General features: G+C 39.3%; 1 protein-coding gene across 1 annotated transcript in view; it reads left to right on the forward strand.

Moving 5' to 3' along the window:
* Positions 1-21,361, forward strand: part of agbl4 (AGBL carboxypeptidase 4) — a 503,648-nt gene that overhangs the window by 448,449 nt on the left and 33,838 nt on the right. The window contains exons 8-9 of the mRNA XM_052095121.1: positions 3,055-3,169; positions 8,519-8,630. Of these exons, the coding sequence (XP_051951081.1) occupies positions 3,055-3,169; positions 8,519-8,630 (227 nt within the window). The remainder of the gene's footprint in view (positions 1-3,054; positions 3,170-8,518; positions 8,631-21,361) is intronic.

The following is a 21,361-nucleotide window of genomic DNA, read 5'->3' on the forward strand; positions in this document are numbered from 1 at the left end:
AACATTCATGTCACGTACACTATGCAAACTGTATGAATTATTAGGCATTACATCGATTCACACCAGTGTTTATCACCCACTAAACGATGGTTGGTCGAACGATTTAATAAAATCTTGAAAAATATGATTCGTAAGTCCATACATGAAGACACTACAAATTGGGATAAGTGGCTCAAATCCCTGTTGTTTGCAGTACGAGAGGTCCCGCAAGCCTCCACAGGATTTTCCCCTTTTGAGTTAATGTATGGGGGTCGGCCACGTGGCGTGCTCAAGAAGCTTGGGAGGAAGGACCTTCGAATACCAAAAAACAAATTCAATACAATCTTGACCTTAGCGCAAAACTCCACACTTTGGGGCAGATAAAACAGGAGAATTTGCAAGAAATACAGGACAAAGTGCAAGAACGTCAATGCTGACTGAACGACAGGGGTACTGGACTACGGGAATTCTCACAGGGAGATAAAGTGCTTATATTGCTGCCTGTTTCAAATGGAAGTTAGCTATCTGGGGTTCCATTTGGGTCACGGGCAGGTGCATCCACAGGTTAACAAAACCACAGTGATCGCAGCCTGCCCAGCGCCCAAGACTAAAAAGGATGTAAGGCAGTTTTTGGGGTTGGCTAGCTACTACTGGAGGTGTGTGCCTAGCTATTCTGATGTCACCAGCCCACTGACTGACCTTACTAAAAAGGGGGCTCCCGAGCCGATCCAGTGGACAGAGTCATGCCAACAGGCTTCCCTTAAGGTAAAGTCTGCATTTTGTGGGGGGCTGCTTTTACATGCACCTTAATTCTCTCCCGTTTATTTTGCTGACTGATGCATCTGACAGGGGGCTGGGCACAGTGCTCTCGCAGGAGGTGGGTGGGGAGGAACAGTCAGCACTATTTATTAGTCACAAACTCTCCTTCAGGGAGACAAAGTATAGTACCATCGATAAGGAGTGTCTTGCGATTAAGTGGGCTGTTCTTACCCTCTGCTACTACCTGCTGGGGCGGGCCTTCACCCTCTGTTCCTATCACGCTCCTCTGCAGTGGCTCCACCGCATGAAGATACTAAGGATCACCCATTGGTATCTGGCTCATCAGCCCTTTAAATTCGAGGTGGTCCACAGACCGGGGGCGCAAATGGTTCTGGCTGACATTCTCTCCAGAAATGGGGGGGAGTAGGCAGGCTGGATGTTGCCCCGGTGGTGGGGTATGTGGCATGGAGGGGCGTGGTCATGTGTCGGTCTGCCGGAGAGGGAGAGTGGTAAGGATCGTCACCTGGGTTATGATTACTCTAACACCTGTCTCTGATTATAGTGATGGCAGAGGGAGACATGAAAAGCATGGAGAGAGCACTAGGGATAAGCAAGAGACACAAACAACACAACCATCCCCTTTTGAGTTGGCTAAGCCATAACATTCTGTATAAAATAAAGAGATTAATTTTAAACCTGTCTCCTGACTCCTCCATTGCCCATGAACATAGAGCTTTTCACAGTTTGTTTTCTGAAAAAACAGCCAAAATATCAGCAAAGCACCACGGTAACAGTTTAAAACTCATATACTCACAGTGAAAACATGCTGATTGAGCATGATATCCCATGCATGCAGCCAAGTCTGTATACATAAGCGCTTGTTAAACAGGCACACACACAATGTCTGAGATGTCAAACAGTGCAAAGGCAACCCGAACTGCTAATATTATTTGTTCATTTCATTTTTACAGCTATAAAAACAAAATAAATATAACAAAAACAGAACAGCAGACATAACCTATTTGTTCATGTTTACTATATTATATATAGTATTTTTTATGACAAGAAATCAAAAATGTAAATCAAATAAAAAAATATTTGTCTACACTCTGCCCCCCTCTACTGGCTGTGCAGTCACATTAAAAAATAACTCACTACAGGGGGCACTGCAGATTAATTTAGACCCTACTCATGAAAAGGTTCAATTGCCTTCAATGTACTGTATGTATTTTGTATGAGAGGTGTACATATGCAACACCATCCTATCAGCCATCTGTCAGCCTGCTGACTAGATATCAGCATTGATTTTGGACATTGCAAGCCTGAAATCAGTCTACCACTACTGTGTTTTGCCAAATATTTTCCTCAGTGGGTCAAATACAATATCCATCAATGTGATTAGTAATTAATCTGTCTCTTCTCAGCCCAAATCTTCATGCAGGAAATGAATGAGTTCGGCCTTGTTGTAAATCTGAAGTGGGCTTTTACACTTAACTAAAGTTCGGTCAGTATGAAGCTTCAAAGTCACCTGCCCCACCACCTTAATAACACACACAGACACAAATCATGCGGATATGCATGAATAAATATAGGAACTTCATGTAATTAGATTGCATAGCAGTGTGGCCTGCCTGTGTGCCACATTGACTCAATTAGAGAGCTTGTTATGCCTCCATTAGCACTAATGAGCAGGACAGAGTGGGTGAGGGGTTGTGGAAGATGGGGGAATGAGATGGGATCTGCCCTCTCTTTCGCACTCACTCTCTCTCTTTCTATGCTTGTTGTTTACCTGTCAATTATTCACTCTCAGTTCAGGGCAAATGGAAGGACAACAAGTGACCGCCACTATCGACATGCTACACTCACTCACTCATTCACTTTCTCTCTCTCTGTCCTCTGTCCTCTGTCTGTCTAATTCTCATTCTGTTGCTGTAATTAGTATGATCTTTGTTTCTCAGCTCTCTCTCTGTCTCTTTTATTCTCTGTTGTCTGTTCTATTCCATTTGTATTGACTGGAGATGCATGTCTCTGATGTTCTAATTCTTCTTATGTCCAATTATTTTTGTTTTTCATTGAATGGACAAAAGAGTTTGACATTAAAAAGAAGTCCATCCCAGACTTGACAAATTGACTTTGAAAGTAAATGGTGACTGAGGCCGACCTTCTGCTTTACATCTCCTTTTGTGTTGTATGGAAGAAAGAAATTAATACAGGTTTGGAACAACATTAGGGTGAATAAATGATGACAGAATTTTAATTCAGGGTAAACTATCCCTCTAATACTTAACTGTTTATTTTTGTGTCTCTTTCTTGCAGGTGTGATTGACTTTCTGGTCAGCCAGCATCCCATCGCCCAGGTCCTTCGTGATCATGTGATCTTTAAGATTGTACCAATGCTCAACCCTGACGGCGTGTACTTGGGAAACTACAGGTCAGAGCAGAAGCCAACTAATCACAGTTCAAATTCTTTAATATGTTATATCCCTTAGTAGCCCTTTTGTAGTCACATATTGTAGTTTCATCAGAATTATATTTTTATAGGGACAAAAGTTGTATAAACATAAGATACATTATTTCAGATAATAATTGATTTATTGTATTATTGTTTTATATTATTTCTATGATTTATTAATAATATAAGTAATTTATCTAACTTACTATTTTATCTGGAAGTAGTCAACTTATAAGGTTGGTTTTAAATTCTTGCATTAGCAATGAGCAAAATTCTGAGTTAGCAATTCTGAATTTAAATTGAATTGCTCGTGCCCCACAGAATGTTGAATTGGAATTTGATTCTAAATGACAGGAAGAGGAGTTTACTCAATTACAATTAATAGAACGGCAGAGGAATTAAATTTGTCTAACACAAGTTTTGCGACAAAACATAAATAAGTGTATCATTCATTATGACAAATTAGGCCTATTTATTCCCTGATATGTATAATACATAGACTTGCTTTCTGTAATCTAATCTTATACTATAGTAGTGTGTGTGTGTGTGTGTGTGTGTGTGTGTGTGTGTGTGTGTGTGTGTGTGTGTGTGTGTGTGTAGCAGCCAGTGAAGTCTGCACTGGGGCTTCAGAAGGTCATGAACGGCAGGTGTTGTTTTCACTCCTAATCCCATTATTGGCTTTTATATAATGGTGGCAATCATTCTAAATACGCCAGTGGCTCTCTGCTTTTGCTCATTGGCCTGCAAAAACTGTGTCTATGACTGCCACCTTGTGTCGGCTCTTGGACACAGCAGAGTTGGATCAATGGTGGTGACAGGGCTGACATACAGTACATTGCCACCACTTGCCCCTGAAAGTGCTCTCAACAACAACTTTAACCGATGCTGCCTCACCGAGAGCCAGTGAGCTCCATAATTAGAGATCTGATCCATCTCTCCCTCTCCTTCTCTCTGCGCTGAATCAGTAGTTTTTTGTGCTCCAGAGAGAGAGAGAGAGTACAAGCAGATGCAGGGGATGTTGGATCAATCCTTGCTGACTGGGGATTAGTGTTGTTTAGAGAGCAGCAGCATTGACTGTAAGTCCAGCTCAAAGTCACAGAGACTCAGCAGGACCGCAGCAGGGGACGAGGAGGGGCTGAAACATCTATCTGTCCACCGCATCGGTCCACTGCCTCAGGGAAAGTAGAGTTAAAAACAGAGATGTTATAGAGCCGATGTGAGAGATCTTAGTTTCGCATTGCCAGACAATGGCATAAATAATGATGGCATAAGGACTAGTCCACAACGCAGTTTAAATCTGGCCAAGAACTGCCCACTTAGACAGGAAGAAACCATCCGAGCAACATATAAATTGACCAACCAGTTTTTACTTGTTGTTTAGGAGTGGGTTTATCAGAAATAGATTGAAGCACAATAGATAAGTGTGAAAAAAAGAATTCAAATTGTGGCATGACCATTTAAAAACCATCAAAACAATAGTGGAAAACATGTGTAGGCATTTACATTTACATATAGTCAATAAAAAGATGCTTTTATCCAAAGCCACTTTTTGTCATACAAAAGTCAACAATATCTGCAGTATCACACTGCCGAAGTAGTAGGAGGTTTGCAGCTCATTCCACCACAGAGGAACAGAGAAAGGGAATGATCGTGAAATAGAATTTGTGCCTCTTTGCGACAGGACCACCAGGCGTCACTTATTCATTGACCACAGAGAGTGAGTTTGGACATAGACCTCAAGGAGTGAATTGAAGTAAAAGGTTTCAATTGACTGTCTTGAAGGCCAGAGTCAAAGCTTGGAATTTGATCCGGGCAGCAACAGGTAGCCACTGGAGTGAAATCAAGAGTGGGGTGTCATGAGCCCTCTTTGACTGATAAAAGATCAGACACATTGCTGTGTTCTGGATCATCCACAATGGCTTAATCATGCAAGCTGGGAGGTAGGGCCCACAGAGCAATACAGTAGTCCAGTCTTGAGATTACCAGAGCTTGGACCAGGAGCTTTCATATCTGAATAGTCTGATTTTCCTGATGTTGTAAAGCACAAACCTGCACGACTGGGTGGTTTTGAGATGTGGCCAGTGAAGCTGGTCATCTACCAACACTCTCAGGTTCTGGGCTGTGCTGGTTAGCATTAATGTAGTTGAACCAAGATGAATATTGAGGTTGTAGTCAACAGACGGGTTAGCTGGGATCAGGAGGAGTTCTGTCTTGGCCAGGTAGAGCTGAAGATGACATTCCTTCATCTAGGCTGAGATCTCCGAGAGGCAGGCAAGGATACAAGCTAAGACAGTGGGGTCATCAAGCAGGAACGACAGGTAGAGCTGCGTATCATCTGCATAGGAAAAGCCTACCACTAGACATTGTGATCAGATTTTATGTCCTTCCAAATGTAATAATTACTGGTTATTTGACAGACATATTTAGAAAACAAAGTGTACAGTTCTGCTTGTAGATATTTAGTTAACTTGCTTGTATGTCCCTCAAATTAAGATCTGAATTTCTTCCAGTGACTAGTTATTCCTCAAAAGCTTTCATTTTATCAACCTGGTATCTTGTACTGGGTGTGTCCTTGCATAAAGTTGCATAAAGCCAGCCAATCATATTTGATATTTGAATTTTCCCAATCAAGAAAGTGCCTTTCTGTTTTGTGTTCAATATGCATCAGAGAGTCAGTGTGATTATTGGACGAAATTGACTATTTTAGTGTTGGGTTCGAGTCCACCTTAGTCAAGTCCGAGTCATTAAACAATCAAGTCCGAGTCAAGTCTGAGTCCAAAAAGGGCAGAGTCGGACTCAAGTCGAATGAATCTGTTCATGAATCTGAATTCAAATTGAAACCATAAACTCAACATCTATATTTTATAGTGATGTGTTGTTCACGAACGACCTGTAGGGGAACTTTGGGAGCTGGCTTGCATATCAGAAGAGCTGAATATATTTTTAAAAGATATTTTAAAAAAATGAAGATATGAAAAATCAAAAGATTTAAATGAATAGAATTAACTAATTCAAAGAACGATAAAAGAAATAAAATAATATAGGCCTAAATGCTCAAGTGAATACTGTCTGCTCAGTCTAACAGCCTCACCTGTTGCTGTCAATGAGACATGCAGTGTCAACCAATGAACCAAAGATGCACGAGGGAGGGCAGACCCAATGTATTATGTTGTTCAGATTGTATTTGTTTTGAATTGTTACATTTATATGCACTTTGTTTATATACATTAAAAAGTTATACTTTAAATGCACATGTGAAATAGCATCCTTCTTTTTTACATTTATTTCAATTTGTGGGATGCTGCAGTTTTTCAAATTGTTATTTAGTTTTCTTTGATATGGTGCAATATTCTATTATCAGCACCGCAGATCCCTACATGCATATGCAGTCTTCGTAGGGCACCAACTCCCTTGGGGGCACCATTTTGCCATAGGAGGGCACTAGAAAGTCCACCGGCTGCCCTTACTCGCACTTTATACATTTTAGTTTAGTTTAGTTCTATCTAAAATGATCCCTATCTAAAGACATAATATATAATAATATAAATTAGTAAAATAGATTTTTTTTTTTTTTGTCTCTACCTGCCGACTGGATTGGGAAAATAATGAGTCAACACAGTAGTAATTATCACTCGCTGAGAAGTTACATATCACTACTTGACTGCAAATGCTACTTCCAGAAACACTGGTAAAGCCCACTGCTAATATTAGGGCCATTTAACATGGATGTGATTGTTAATTCACGGAAAACGTGGGCCAATTCTTTGCAGTGCTTGTGCACCTAAAACCCTGATGCGTCCATGTGTTATCATTAAAAAAAATAAGAGGTATCATAAAAATGTATTTAGTATTACCTTGAAGAAGCTATTTGACAACAGATACTCACATACGTATATTCCACAAGACAAAATAGTTACTGAATTTAAACAAATCATTTAGTTCAAAAGTTTACATTCCCTTGGTTCAAAAAAGATAAATTCACCCAAAAATGGAAATTCAGTAATTCTTTACTCACCACTGTGTTGTTATAACTCCATATGATTTTCTTTCTTTTTCTAAACACAAAGGGAGAAATTGTGAATATATTTTGTGCTCAGTGATGTCATACAATAGCAGTTTATGGTGACTACCTCTTCAAGCTTCAAAAGGACACAAAAGTATTATTCAGAAGTCTAACAATTATTGTATGTGACTCATGTCTTGTTCTGAAGGAATATGATAATGTTTGGGAGAAGCAAACTGAAATCTGATGTACGTATTATTAAGTGAAATTCTTGGCCGATCGTTGATCCCGTGTGCGCGTTCATGAGAGAGTCTGCATGAGAGCAAACCCTTTAATATGGTGTGTTGCTTTCTCTATGATTAATGACTGTTTGTGTAATTATTGTTCATGAGTCCCTGCTTTGTCCTGAGCTGTGAAGCTGCCCACTTTTCTTTACATTCTTTAATACTTTACCTTCTTTGGTTTCCCAGCATCTTCTGAACATTTGAGTTCTTCCCAACAGTTGCTAAATGATATAGACATACAGCTTTTGACACATACACAACTATTACAAAAGATGCAAACATTCATTGATGCTCAAGACGGTAACACAAGAACCAAGGGGATACAAACTTTTGAACAGGATAATTTTTGTAAATTATAGTAAATTTTGTGTAATGTAGCTTTTGAAGGGCATCAAATATATAATCTTTTATAAACAGCAAAAAAGAAACGTCCTCTCACTTTCAACTGCTTTTATTTTCAGCAAACTTAACATGTGTAAATATTTGTATGAACATAAAAAGATTACACAACTATGACATGTGACTAACAGAAATTGAATAATGTGTCTCGGACTCGAGTCCGAACTCGAGTACCCCAACTCTACTAGATTGCCCTTACAGCCATAGCTATCAAACAAAGGGTGCACATGCATGTTAATGTCTGCATTTCTGGCTTTCACCCTAAGCTTGACTGCGATGTTCAAACTCCATAACGTTTAACCACTTCAAGTCAAAATCATAAAAGTAGTTTGACCCCATCTCCACATTAGGCGCAAGATGAAGACAGCTGTAACGTCAACAATTGATGCATATCAAGACATTTCGTCACTTGCTTACTTTCTATTTCTTATGCATCACACTGGGTACCGACACCTACATGAAATCTCATTGGTTCAAAATCCTGGTTAACATAGCTTTATATTAAACATCAAATATGTTCTGATTGACATTATTGTCACTTTGCACCATATTTGGCTGTCAGTGAGAACAGAGTAATTACTTGACGCTGTAAACTTGTGTTGTGACTGGTTAGGTTATTTTGTTGGTGGTTTTTCATTGTAGGTGTTCTCTGATGGGCTTCGATCTGAATCGTCATTGGCAGGATCCTTCCCCCTGGGCCCACCCCACTCTACATGCCGTCAAACAACTCATTGTCCAAATGAACCATGACCCAGTAAGTGACCATTTACTCTATATAGCAGCAATAGACAAAATTCTGTATACAAACAACATGGACTAAAAGAAACATCCACGTCCATTCATACGCTGGAATTCCCATTCATTCATGAAATTTACTTGAGCCTGTCATGTAACAAAGACAAAAATTTGCCACCACTTTTGGAACAAAGAGCCCAGTGAAGATGCTTACATGCATGCAACCAGATACGATTCGTGCCAGATGCCAATTGTTTGCAATTGGTTAACCTTGAAAATGTGGCCTTAGTGTCTGTTGAACATAATCACTGACAGTCTCCACTAATATTACTTTATCATCCTTGGCATGAGCCAAGTGATGCTACAACACTTGACAGTCTGTACTGTGTTTGTGCTTTGACCAACGACAGAGTGCAAACCAACCCTTATGTTAAATTTCGTTTAACATAAACACCGGTACATGCATACCCTCTGTCTTTGTAACACAAGGTTAAAGTACAGTATAATGTGTATTACAACAGCCTGACTCACCAAATAAGGGCCAATGTGCTGTTCAAAGCAGAAAAAGAGGGTCTACAACTCAGCATTTATTTTTAGAGTTAATACATGTATGCATTTATTTGGGATAAGCCTTTATCCAAAGCAACATACAATGCATCGAAGGTATACATTTAATTTGGTGTGTTTCTTTGGAATCGAACCAATGACCTTTGCATTGATAGAACCATGCTCTACCAGTTTAGCTACAAGAACATTCTGAATCAGTGTATCCATGTGTATGAGTGTAAATGTTCACAACAGAGCACTTCCTCTGCTCAGGTGAGTCTCATACACACACTATCTCTCCTCTAGTTCTCTCTTTGTTTGAGAAAGCACTGCATCTGCTTCCTTTATTTTAATTATAGTATCAGAGTGAGGTTGTCGTATTAGTGAAGGTCAGATGCTGTCCTGGGAATCGTCTGCCCTTTCCTGCTCTTTCACATCCTGATAAGACCGGCATGCACTCTCAGGAGTGGAGGGCAGTGCCTTGCGGCTTAACCTTTCCCCCAGGCCTGACACACTGATCAATGTGTTCCTTCATGGGAGAATAATCTGCTCATGTTCCTCACATCACTACAAACATACACACATGGTTCAATCACATTGTGAAGTTACATATTTGGAACACTGAATGGTTGCACATTTTCCACGAGTCATAAATGGATCATGTCCTATAAAATGCTCACCCTCATATTGTTCCAAACCTGTATGACTTACTTTCTTCCACTGAACACTAAGGAGACGTTTAGCAGAATGAATGACTGAGTCTCAGTCAACATTCATTTCATGGGTTTTTTGCCTTTCTAGCCAGACTTGTTTAAGGGTCATTCACACATACAGCGATTTTCAGCAGCAAATCATCCAGAAGTCATTAATTTCCAAAATGAATTGAAAATTTTCAGCAATATGGCAATGTAATGTGGGCATGTCCAATCAACCAACTACCAATAGGAGTGAAAAGACTGGAAAACATGTCTCTTGTGAGATACTGTAATCAAATTTATTCAAGATGGAGAAGTTAATGTTAATGTGAGCAATTTCACTGTTCAATATGTTTTGTCTTTGTCTCACATACATGGATATAATAAAAAAATGATGTGTGGAAAACTGTGTCAGAATGGCATTACGAATGAGTTTGAGTCATGCATATATTATCTTGTTAATTTGATATGTTATGCACTCCAGAATGTTCATTTTTAGCAGCAAGAAAACTGATTCTCTGTCAAATTACAATGAAATCTTATTTTCACAGGCAATTTTCATGACACATTTGCGATCAGATGTCAAAAGCTATGGATAATTGTGCAGCTCAGCAATAATGTTTTGGCATATTTCAGTAGGAATGCCTACTAGTGACCAACCACACAGCTACTCGAAGACCTCCAGCGATAAAATCACTGAATCTGTGAATGGAGCATTACAGTACAACTGAATCCTCTGTTGCATAGTTACTATTAGTTAGCTATTAAAATACTAGATGTGGGGGGATGTGCATGGATGCCGCAGAGATAGCGTAAAGCCTGCACACGCACTACGTCTCCACGGTAACACACTCAACAAGCCTTGTGATGAGATGCGTGGATTGACTGTCTCAGACGTGGAGGCAACTGAGATTTGTCCTCCGCCACCCGGATTGAGGCGAGTCAAATTGGGGAGAAAAGGGGAAGAAAAAAATACTAGATATAATTCAGATATATATATATATATATATATATATAGTTTCTTGTTCACCCTTGGTGCTTAAACCTGATGTCATGACACAGATCCAATGTGCTAGTTACACTGGCTCTACCACTGGTTGAATGAGTCCTTTAAACATAACTGTGATCAAGTACAGCATCTAGTTTCCATACCTGGGATTGAACCTGCAACTTTATTATTGAGTAGGTACTTATGTTAATCGTTATGCTAACACAACTCTCTGTTAAATACTTTGACATATATTGTAATGACTGTTCCCTGAAACAGCCTGTGTGTAAATATGACCTCATCTGTTATGATAGATATTATGATTTTCCTGTTGCTTAACTGGTTTGGTATAGTATAGTATTGCCACTGCTAGGGTCAGTTGTTAAATTCCCAGGGAACACAATAAATGTATGCCTTGAATGCATTGTAAATGGCTTGGATAAAAGTGTCTCTCAAATGCATTAATGTACAGTAACTGTAGCGATTGAACACAGCATATGGATCACAATACCAAAACTCCCCCACATACTCACCAACTGGTTATTAGAGATTACAATTTCCAGTCCGCACATATACATACTGGAATCTGCAACAGCTCCTAAATGTCTAAAATCTGTCACTTTCAACAAAAACATGAAAATAATTCATTATTAATTCACTTGTACAGCAAATAAATAAATATGCCAACCAACAAACAAACAATAAAAAATAGGCAGATTGTTCATCCACTGATTTACCTCCTATAAAATAAAGGAAAGAAAAGGGGAAGCTGAAAGAAAAGAAAAGAAAAGAAAACAGACTGCAAGTTTATATGGATGTGTAAGATGCTGGTTTTATGAGGAAGAAGTGGATAACTCAAGAGTTTCTAGGGAGAGGTAAATATTTTATAGCTCTCGCTGGATCCCTCACTTTGTGTCTTTGTTTCACTCCTTTCTGTCCTTTTAAAGAGATTTAGTGAAGTATGAGAAATCACAGTTCCCCTTCTCCTTTTTTGTGAGTAGTTGCTAATAACAAGCTTGTTGCCTGATCAAGCGCATGAAGTCAGAAGTTTACCTGTAACTTAGAGGGGTAAACAATGGAACATAACCAGGAAAATGTTATTTCCATTATAAGTAATTAGCCATTTAGCAGATGATTTTATCCAAACCAATTTACAGTATACCTATTATATAGACAATCCATCTGGAGTTAAAGAGTTCACCCAGAAATGAATATTTTGTCATTTACTCACTCCCATGTTTTACAACCCTTTTTTATTTATTTGTTTCTTCTGTGCAACACAAACATAAAACTTGGGTAAAACACTGTGCTTCATCAAACCAATCTACATTTGTTGTATGTAAAAAGCAGCTCAGACATTCTGCCTAATGTCTCATTTTTTATTTCATGGAAGAAATAAAATAATACTGGTATGGAACAATATGAGGGTGAGTAAATTATGGTCAAATAAAAATTTCTAAGTGAACTTTTCCTTTTAGTGCCTCAAGGGCACAATGGTGAAAGCTTACACATCATCTCTTGCAGGTTCAAACCTTTTGGTTACCATCCCAGATCATTAAGCAATATGCCACAACACTTATATTAAATTACAAATAAATCACTTCTTATATTAATTTGAAAAACGCTTATGCTGATGTGATCAAACCTACAACCTTTTAATTACCGTCCTAGATCTTTAACCACTATGCCACAACTCCTCTAAAACAAACTTGCAACCACCTCATATTAGTCACAATGGATGTGATGAAGAGGCATACTTCCCTCCCCAACACCACATTGAGCATCTCACGGCTTTACTGACAAATCCATACAAATGCAAACAAACACAGTCACACATACACAACCGGAAACACTGACACATACAAATATGCATGCCATGCCGAGATCTCGAGCCAGACTGGCATTGGCTGTGTTTTGTATGGTTAATCTCATTAGACAGCACAGATCAGAGATGGGATGCCAATTTCTGTGCCAACCCAATGACTGGGGGACAATGCCCATTGCCCACTTCACATCTTCCCTGCTGCTTCACTCTGGGGAACACACAGACACTCTCTCAGACAAGAAAATGTATATGCACATAAACCCACACACACATACAGTACATTTGTTGTTATAGTGTGACATTCCATTGACTTCTAAATTATGACATACCATGAACTTAAAATTTTTTTACAAAAAAGCTAATTATTTGACCAACCATAATCTTACATTTTACCTAAAGTTTTAGAATAAAAAAAAATGCATGCTTTATTAACCGTTTTTCTTATAGAGTACATCCCCAGAGGTTTTGCTAGATTTAGCTAACTTCTAGGGATAATTTTGTATTATAGCTAAATAAACACACACTGTTGCAAAGATGCTAATTAGTTTACAAGGCTGTGACTCATTTAACAATAGGTTGAGAAGAGTGCCAGGTTTTGTATCCAGCATGTTGACATAAACCATGCTAAGCTAACACATGCTAATCTGCAACACTCACTGTTTAATAGCACAAACCAATGAGAGAGCACTTTAGGCCAATTTAATTTATGAAACTGAATTAATGTAGTTAACAATATGGAGCTCTGCTAATATAACACTACTTACTAACATAAAATGTATTTCTACAGGATATTGGCAAGGAATTTGTATTTGCACTGTGGGTACAACTATGTTTGGTCTAATTAGTCAGCTTATTAATGATCACCCTGTGATAGCACACGTACATCACCCAGGCGTCTATTTGATGTGTGTGTGTTTTCATCTAGAATAATATTTTTATAGTTGTTTGCTCATCTGCAATATGTCGATGAGACGTTTCCTCTCGGATGTTAATAAGATATCCAGCAGTTGCCTTTGAGACATTTATGATGTAGAATGTTTGTGAATCTGATATTTATTAGATTGTGATGCTTTCCAGATGAAAAGATCTAAAACAGACATCTCGGAGATGTATGTGTGCTATCTGGGCAGTGTTCTGGGCTGTTTTCTTAAGGTTATTTCGGTGGTGTCTTAGAGTTTTCCAGCTGGAAAAATAGCAGCTTAAGTCAGCCAATCATCTGTTCTTCAGCTTGTTTATCTGTTTGGCCAGCTAACAAGAGGTGCAATATTCTAAAACCAGCAAAACAGACCATCTTTGCATTAGGCTGGTTTAGGCTGGGTTTTTTTTTTTGTTTTTGTTTTTGTTTTTGTTTCTGTTTCAGCACAATTTAAAAGAAAAACAACATAATAGTCAGTTATTTTGTTTGTGTCAGAAACAATCTCATATTTAGGTACATTTTCCTCACCTCGCTGATGCGCAGTTTTGCGTTCAATCCATCTCTCTGAGCACTAAAGTCACCTGAACGGGTTTTTAAACCAAAACAATTCACCATATTACACTCTTGAGTGAGAACTGGTCAGGTGAGAAAATGACATGAAGTTAGTGATGCAAGTGCATATAATCTGTCCACGAGCACAGTGTGTTTGTTTTGGGAAAAAGAAAGAAAAGGGGGGGGGGGGGGATAAGGAAACAAATGGACCTATCTCCCACGCAAAACACTGCTTTTCCAGCCCATTTATCACGGAGAGAGAGGGATTCTTTTTGATTGGCTGATTACCTCGATCATTCATCATGGCGCAGATATCCCCACCAATCTGACAACAACATTTTGGATAATTTGTTAAAGATGACAAAAGGGCCTGTATTGCCACGGTTCATTTCTGACCTTTTTAATATTAGAAAATTAATTTTCCGTCTGAAACAAATGTATTACATCCTGTCAGGCTGCCCAGATGAATATTGCACCTTGAAACAACCCCTCCTCCCTGTGCAGTTGTGCTTTTTTCTCTTTCGAGTGTGTGTGAGTCTTTGTGTGTGGTTCTGATAGTGCCATAAAGCAGTCTTGCGAAAGAAAGACAGAGAAAGAGAGAGCTGAGATGTCCTCTTGTGTCAGATGCACCTTTCTGATCCATTGCTGAGATTTCCCGGCAATTTGTGTCCATCATCACTTCATGTCCTTCATATCTCCATCATCTCACATTTAGTAAATCTCTATAATATCTGGACTTGTCTCTCGTTGTCTTTCTTTCACTGTCTCTGTCTTGGTTTTAAGAATGCCTTTGATATTGTTTCTGACTTCTGGTTGCTGTATTTTTTGTTAATTGAGGTGGACTAGTAAAGTTGGATTGAAATGCTAATAGTACAGGGTGGTATGTCTGTACAAATGCACGTTCAGTTTGTTTGTGAGGATGATTAGGCAATTTATTGAATATTGATATGATATGATGATCTTCTTGCGTTCGTGGACTCACTTTCTAAAATATAATGGCAGCTCAAATATTCCTGTATATAAAGACCCATTTCACTGTGAATATTATGATAATTGTAATGGTTCTGTGCACCATCACTAGTGGAGGAAGCATGTTTGAAACTGTTGCACTATGGAACGCTGCCATTTTACTGCCTGGCAAACATCTGAAAAGCAGGACATAATTCTGAACTCTGATCTCACACACAGAGACACATTTTATCTTTCCTTTTCTTCTTTCTCTTTGCATGTAATTGTATCTTTTGACCTCAATCAGAATACTTTGTACATCACAACTGCATTTCAAGTATTGCATTATCAAAATTGCTCAGACTCCTTGTGTGTGGAGGGTGGACAATCTTCCGAGTGAGTGGAATCCGTTGTGTCCTCTCTTCATAGGTATTGCTGATGCCAAGTGCTTTGTGGTAAAATGCATCAGCTTTTAATCCTGCTTAAATCAGCACCATTTCTTCTTAATTCATACTGATAAGCAGAGCATTTATGGGCCTTAACAGAACCGACTAATTACTATTCCTTTAGATAAGTGCTCGTCCGACTAAATTCCTTTGACCTTCCATTTCTACTCTAAGGGGGAAAAAGTTGTTTGCCTTCTATCCTCACATGTAGCCTTGCGAGGATTGTGATGGGTTTTAACTTCCCCTTTTTTTTATATGTGCTTGAATATTCAACACGTCAACACTCAAATTATGCGCTATTTTCATATTTCTAATTTCTTAATTGCTCTTAATTGCTTGATTACAAATTCAAATGAACAAATCTGGAGGTCAGAGACGCATGCTAATTGAACAATCAATCAGCGTTAAGATAGCGGTGTATTGTCCACCTTTGATTGACAGCACATTAAGACTGTGTGATTGACTCTCTGTTTGTTGACATTGAGGAATGTAGATGGTGACTGTACTTCTCTGTCATGGATGGCCTTGATATTGCATACAAGAAAAATTGAGTCGGAAATGTAAGACAAGATTTATCATGGACATAATTTTCTTTGATTTTAATAACACAGGAAGAGATGTAGAAAAATCTAGCACTATTGCTAAAATTTTGGGTTTGGCTAACCTTTGCGCATACCTTGTCCTGTACCATTTGTGCTGCTGAAATGAACGGTACCTAAAATTGTGCAACTTGTTGAGGAGAGCTGTGCTATTACTTTTCTTATGGAATTACGATTAATTAGTTTCATTTTGCGGCTAATGAAGCGGCCTGAAAAATCTATAAACTTACATTGGAGGAAGATAAGCCATTCTTAAGGACCAGAATATCACGGAGACGTTGGGGTGGACTCTTTTAGCATTAGCTTTAGCATTAACATTAGCAACCACATAGCAATGCTTTTGCAATCACTTACAACACTCTAGCATCGTGCAAGCACCACTTATAATTTCTTGTAAAAATTTAGTTTTTATTTCAGTTCTTTTTGTGAAATGTCTTCACCTTTCATAAGCTCAGCACTATGATAAAAGGTTACTAATACCCAGAGGTAGAAATCAGCTCTTGCAGTATGGAGTGCTGGCCAAAAATTTCATTTCTAGTCTTAATTATGTTTTTAACGGAGCAAAACGAGCAAACAAACCTTGCTCAAGGAACACAGCACTTCATGCGCAGTGCCATTACACAGCATGTCATCTTAAGCGTCCTTTTGAAAAAGAGAAAAGGTCAAATATGTCAAAAGTGTGTGTGTGTGTGTGTGTGCGTGCGTGCGCGTGCACATTTGGGTAAAGTAATTGGCCCCAACCCAGCTTTGTAACGCCTGGCGAGTATCTGAAAAATCTAAACTTGCTGCAACTTTTCAGCTTGTTATTTTCACATGCAAATGAGCATGTGATTCACCACAAATGTTTGTAGCTCTTTGTCGGTAGTGGTGAACCTCCGGCAAACCCTTGGCAACAATGGACAATTTCCCAAAAGTTGGCCGCAAAGCTCATTTGCATGTGAAAATTGTCTGTAGTGAATTTGCGGCAAATTTGCCATGCATCGATTTTTGTAAGGATGATTAGACAGTTATGTACCTCTATTGGACAGAGAACTCCTTCAAGGAGCTAATGGAGCTACCTTAACCGTTCTGTTTTCAACATGGTCACACAGGAAGTCAGCATGTTGTTTCCAAGACTTCTAGTACCCTAGAATCAGCCCCATTATGCTGATTCACTGGCAAGTGCCATTTCCTATCAAACATCTTTGCATTGACTCCAGCATGTTTATCTTCCAGCATGTTACATCAGCCAGGTGGGGTTTGGGTTAGGGGGTTGGGGGGGTTCAGTTTATAAAACATACACTGTATTACACTGTACTTCACTGTATTATAGCTTGTACAGCTGAAAACAAATCGCTTCAGAACTCGCTTTTGGCACACAAAATTGAGCTCACACATGCCCATATGCCAACAACACTTACCGCTTTGGCCACTGGGGGCAGTGTTTTGAAATGTGGTCATCACAGACCCATTTTAGGTAAAGAAAATCACCTACTCTTTCTGATTTCACTGAGAAATTAGTCTACTGTTTTTGAGAAAATTCCAAACAACCATTTTGTTTGTGTCAAAAAAGACCCGGTAGAGTACAGTAAATATACAGCATACCTCCCTTTTGATTATAAACATGGACATTGCTATAGGCTTGTTTTTCATACTAAATACAAGCTTTTTAAAATGGCATTTCATCTGGAAAGAGTGCCACCTATATATTAGTGGTGCTACTATGGCTGTAAAGTATATATGCAATAAAACTTTATTCTGAGTTTAATAAAAGGATGATTATAGAATACTTACAAATTGTATCTGTTTGAAACAATTACAGAATTATGTTTTCATTCATTTCAAGCATTTTAATATCAGAATATAAATGTCTCCCTGATGAAAAATCCCATAGACTTCCATTTAAAAAGTTATGATGTTAGATGTCATGGAAACTGGTGATGGTCTCTTTTGGCCCAGTAAGCAAATAGCCATTTAATATTGCCCCAGCAACCACCTAACAATGCAAGTAATCACCAAAAACAGCCTAACATTGCATAAATATCAGTGTCAGAAATGAACTTTATTGTGTCCCATGGCAAACTAAATAAAAATTACATGATTAAAGGAATAGTTCACCTAAAAATTATAATTATCTCATAATTTACATCTTCTCAAACTAGGATGACTTTCTTTTTTTATTCGGAACACAAACGCAGATATTTTAATGGAGATATGATGTTTGTTTGTCCATACAATGCAAGTGAATGGTGACCAAGCTTCATAAAGAAAATAAAGGCTTAAAAAAAGTAATCCGTTAGACTCCAGTGATTTAATCCATGTCATCTGAAGCAATGCATTTAGGTTTGGGGTAAGAACAGACCAATATGTATCTAGATGTACTGTACTGTACTGAGACTTGCCATTGCAGTCTCCTTGGCAATCATTTCAAGCTTGTTTAGACTTTGTAGAGCTTGACGCATGCGCAGAGCACTAGATTGCGTTAGGAATTGTAATCAAGGTTGAAATCATGATCGCCATGGAGACTGCTGATGTTAAGAATTAGAGTGGGGGGCCTGGCATTGCTCAGCAAGTATTGACCTTGACTACCGCCCCTGGAGTCTCGAGTTCGAATCTATGGCGTGCTGAGTGAATCCAGCCAGGTCTCCTAAGCAACCAAATTGACCCGTTTGCTAGGGAGGGTAGATACACATGGGGTAACCTCCTCGTGGTCGCTATAATGTATGGTTCTCGCTCTCGGTGGGGCATGTGAATGCAGAGGAGAATAGCATGGGCCTCCACATGTGCTACATCTCTGCGGTAAAGCACTCAACAAGCCACGTGATAAGATGCGCGGATTGATGGTCTCAGACGCGGAGGCAACTGAGATTCGTCGTCCGCCACCCAGATTGAGGTGAGTCTCTATGCTATCACGAGGACTTAGAGCGCATTGGGAATTGAGCATTCCAAATTGGATAGAAAAGGGGAGAAAATCAAAAAAGATTTAGAGTGAAAAAGTCTGTTCTAACCCAAAAACATTTAGATCAACTCAGAAGACATGTATTAAACCAATCAATTTTATTAATGTCCTTTTTAAAGCTTGAAAATTTGGTCACCATTCACTTGCATTGTATGGACAAACAAATATCATATCTTCATTTAAATATCTGTGTTTGTGTTCCACGGAAAAAATAAAATATTTCAAGTCATCTGAAGCAATACGATAGCAATTCCATGAGGAACAGACAGAATTTTAAGCTGTTATTGGAAAAGAGTGACCAGGATATTCTCCAAAATTTCTTCTTTTGTGTTACACAGAACACACAAAAGTCATACAGGTTTGGAACGACATAAGGGTGAGTAAATAATGACCAAACTTTGATTTTTAGATGAATTATTCCTTTAATGGTGACCACCTCTCTCTCTCTCTCTCTCTCTCTCTCTCTCTCACCCACCCTTCTCCCCTTTTTTTTGTCTGTGTATTGTTTCTCCCTCTTCCTTGTGGGCTCCATCCATCAGACTGGCATGCGTGCAGCCGCCCCACTCTCAGCCACCATATTTCACCGCCTGCCATCAGAGGCCTGACAGCCCTGCGCTCACTAGGAAATTGCTTTGGCTGTGAGCGGAATTTCAAGCACCGGGTGCTGCCCGTTCTCTTTCCCTTCCCCCACCCCACCCCCCCACCCCTCCGACCTCCATATCTCTCTTTCTCTTTTTCTCTCAGACTTTGACTCCTGCTCTTTCTCCTGATGTTTCTCTTTTTCTCTCTCGCTCTCTTCCTTACTTTTGCTTTACCTCCCTCCTCCTGTTGACCTGCGGGATTCGAGGTGCGTTTCGGAATGTGTAATGAAAAGAGAGAGGTTTGGCACTGACGTGGCATATATAGAGAGAGCGAGAGAGGGCAGCCAAGGGGTAGATGAGTGGGGCCTATTATGCCTGCATCGGGTACTCACAATGTACACAACGAATAGAGAGATATGCAGCCTCAAACAAAACGCCATTTCTTTGTCGCTCTGTACATACGCATAGCAGGATGCTCCTTTTGATGCCTTGTCAATGAAGTTCTGTGACTGACTCTCTCTCTCTCTCTCTCTCTCACTCTCTCTATCTCTTTCTCTCTCTCATCCACACACAATAACACACACGTTTCCACACACACTGGCGAGATCCATCAAACAGCAGCCTTCCAAGCAGCAACACCTCATTCCGCACAACAGCGTGATCCTCTCAACACAAAACGGCACACAAGTGTCACTCTCATCATCTTGCCAAGCTCAAGCTTAATGATGTGGCAGCCATGATGGAGCTAGAGCTGTACACAGAGCTGCAGTTTCTTACACTGCAGTGTGTAAGACTGTAACAGAGAGAATAAAGAGCCAAAATGGCTTGTGGTTGGCTTGAGGGGGGTGTATCTGAAGGATTGTCCCCATTTCTTAAATCCTCAGAGCACCAGTTTTAGGAATCAGCTCACTCATTTTTAGTCCTACTTATTCTTTTTCTTCTCCTTTTATGGAAGTATACACTATCCAGTCTCTCTCTCTTCTTAGTTGCAATGTTTTTTTTTTTTTTCAGGTGTCACTTTACTACTTGGACTGTATTTGTTTCTGAATTGAATTTCTGCTCTATGAGGGCTTTTTTTGCTGACAAATATTATTGTATGTGTTTCCAGGTCCATATTAATCATTTATTCTGTATTAAACGCCTTTAGATCTGGCCCCCGGTTCAGGTAGTGAGGCGTGCCTGCCTGGCTTGCTGACTCAGAGACATGAATTAATCCCTCTAAACTATGGCATTTGTGACAGCTATTCTATAAAACACCCAGGAGTGTTGTTGCTCTTTTGCAGGAGTGTGATGAATAATGCTGTGCTTATTTTGTGCACTCTGAGTGTCACTGATGCGAAACAAGAGTATAGTTTGATAGTTTTATTTAAGGTGTTTGCTTTCTTTGTTTCTTCATGGCCAGGTAGTTTCTCTGTTTGTCTGATTTAAGAAATAGTTCACCCATAAATGACAATTCTGTCATCATTTACTGGAACATGAAAAGAGATATTTTGATGAATATTCACGCTGCTCTTTTTCATACAATAATTGCAGACAGTGAGCACCCTGCTGAAAAAAACTTTGTTAGTCCATTAGTTAAAACTAAGTTTTAGCTGGTCCCCCAGGCTGGCCTGGTTTTCAGGCTGGGACCAGTTGTCATCCAAGTTAAACTAGCTGAGCACCAGCTTTGCCAGGCTGTGAGAACAGCTTGAACCATCTTAAGCTAAGACCATCTTA

The sequence above is a fragment of the Xyrauchen texanus genome, chromosome 27 (assembly GCF_025860055.1).
Source record: "Xyrauchen texanus isolate HMW12.3.18 chromosome 27, RBS_HiC_50CHRs, whole genome shotgun sequence".
NCBI lineage: Eukaryota > Metazoa > Chordata > Actinopteri > Cypriniformes > Catostomidae > Xyrauchen > Xyrauchen texanus.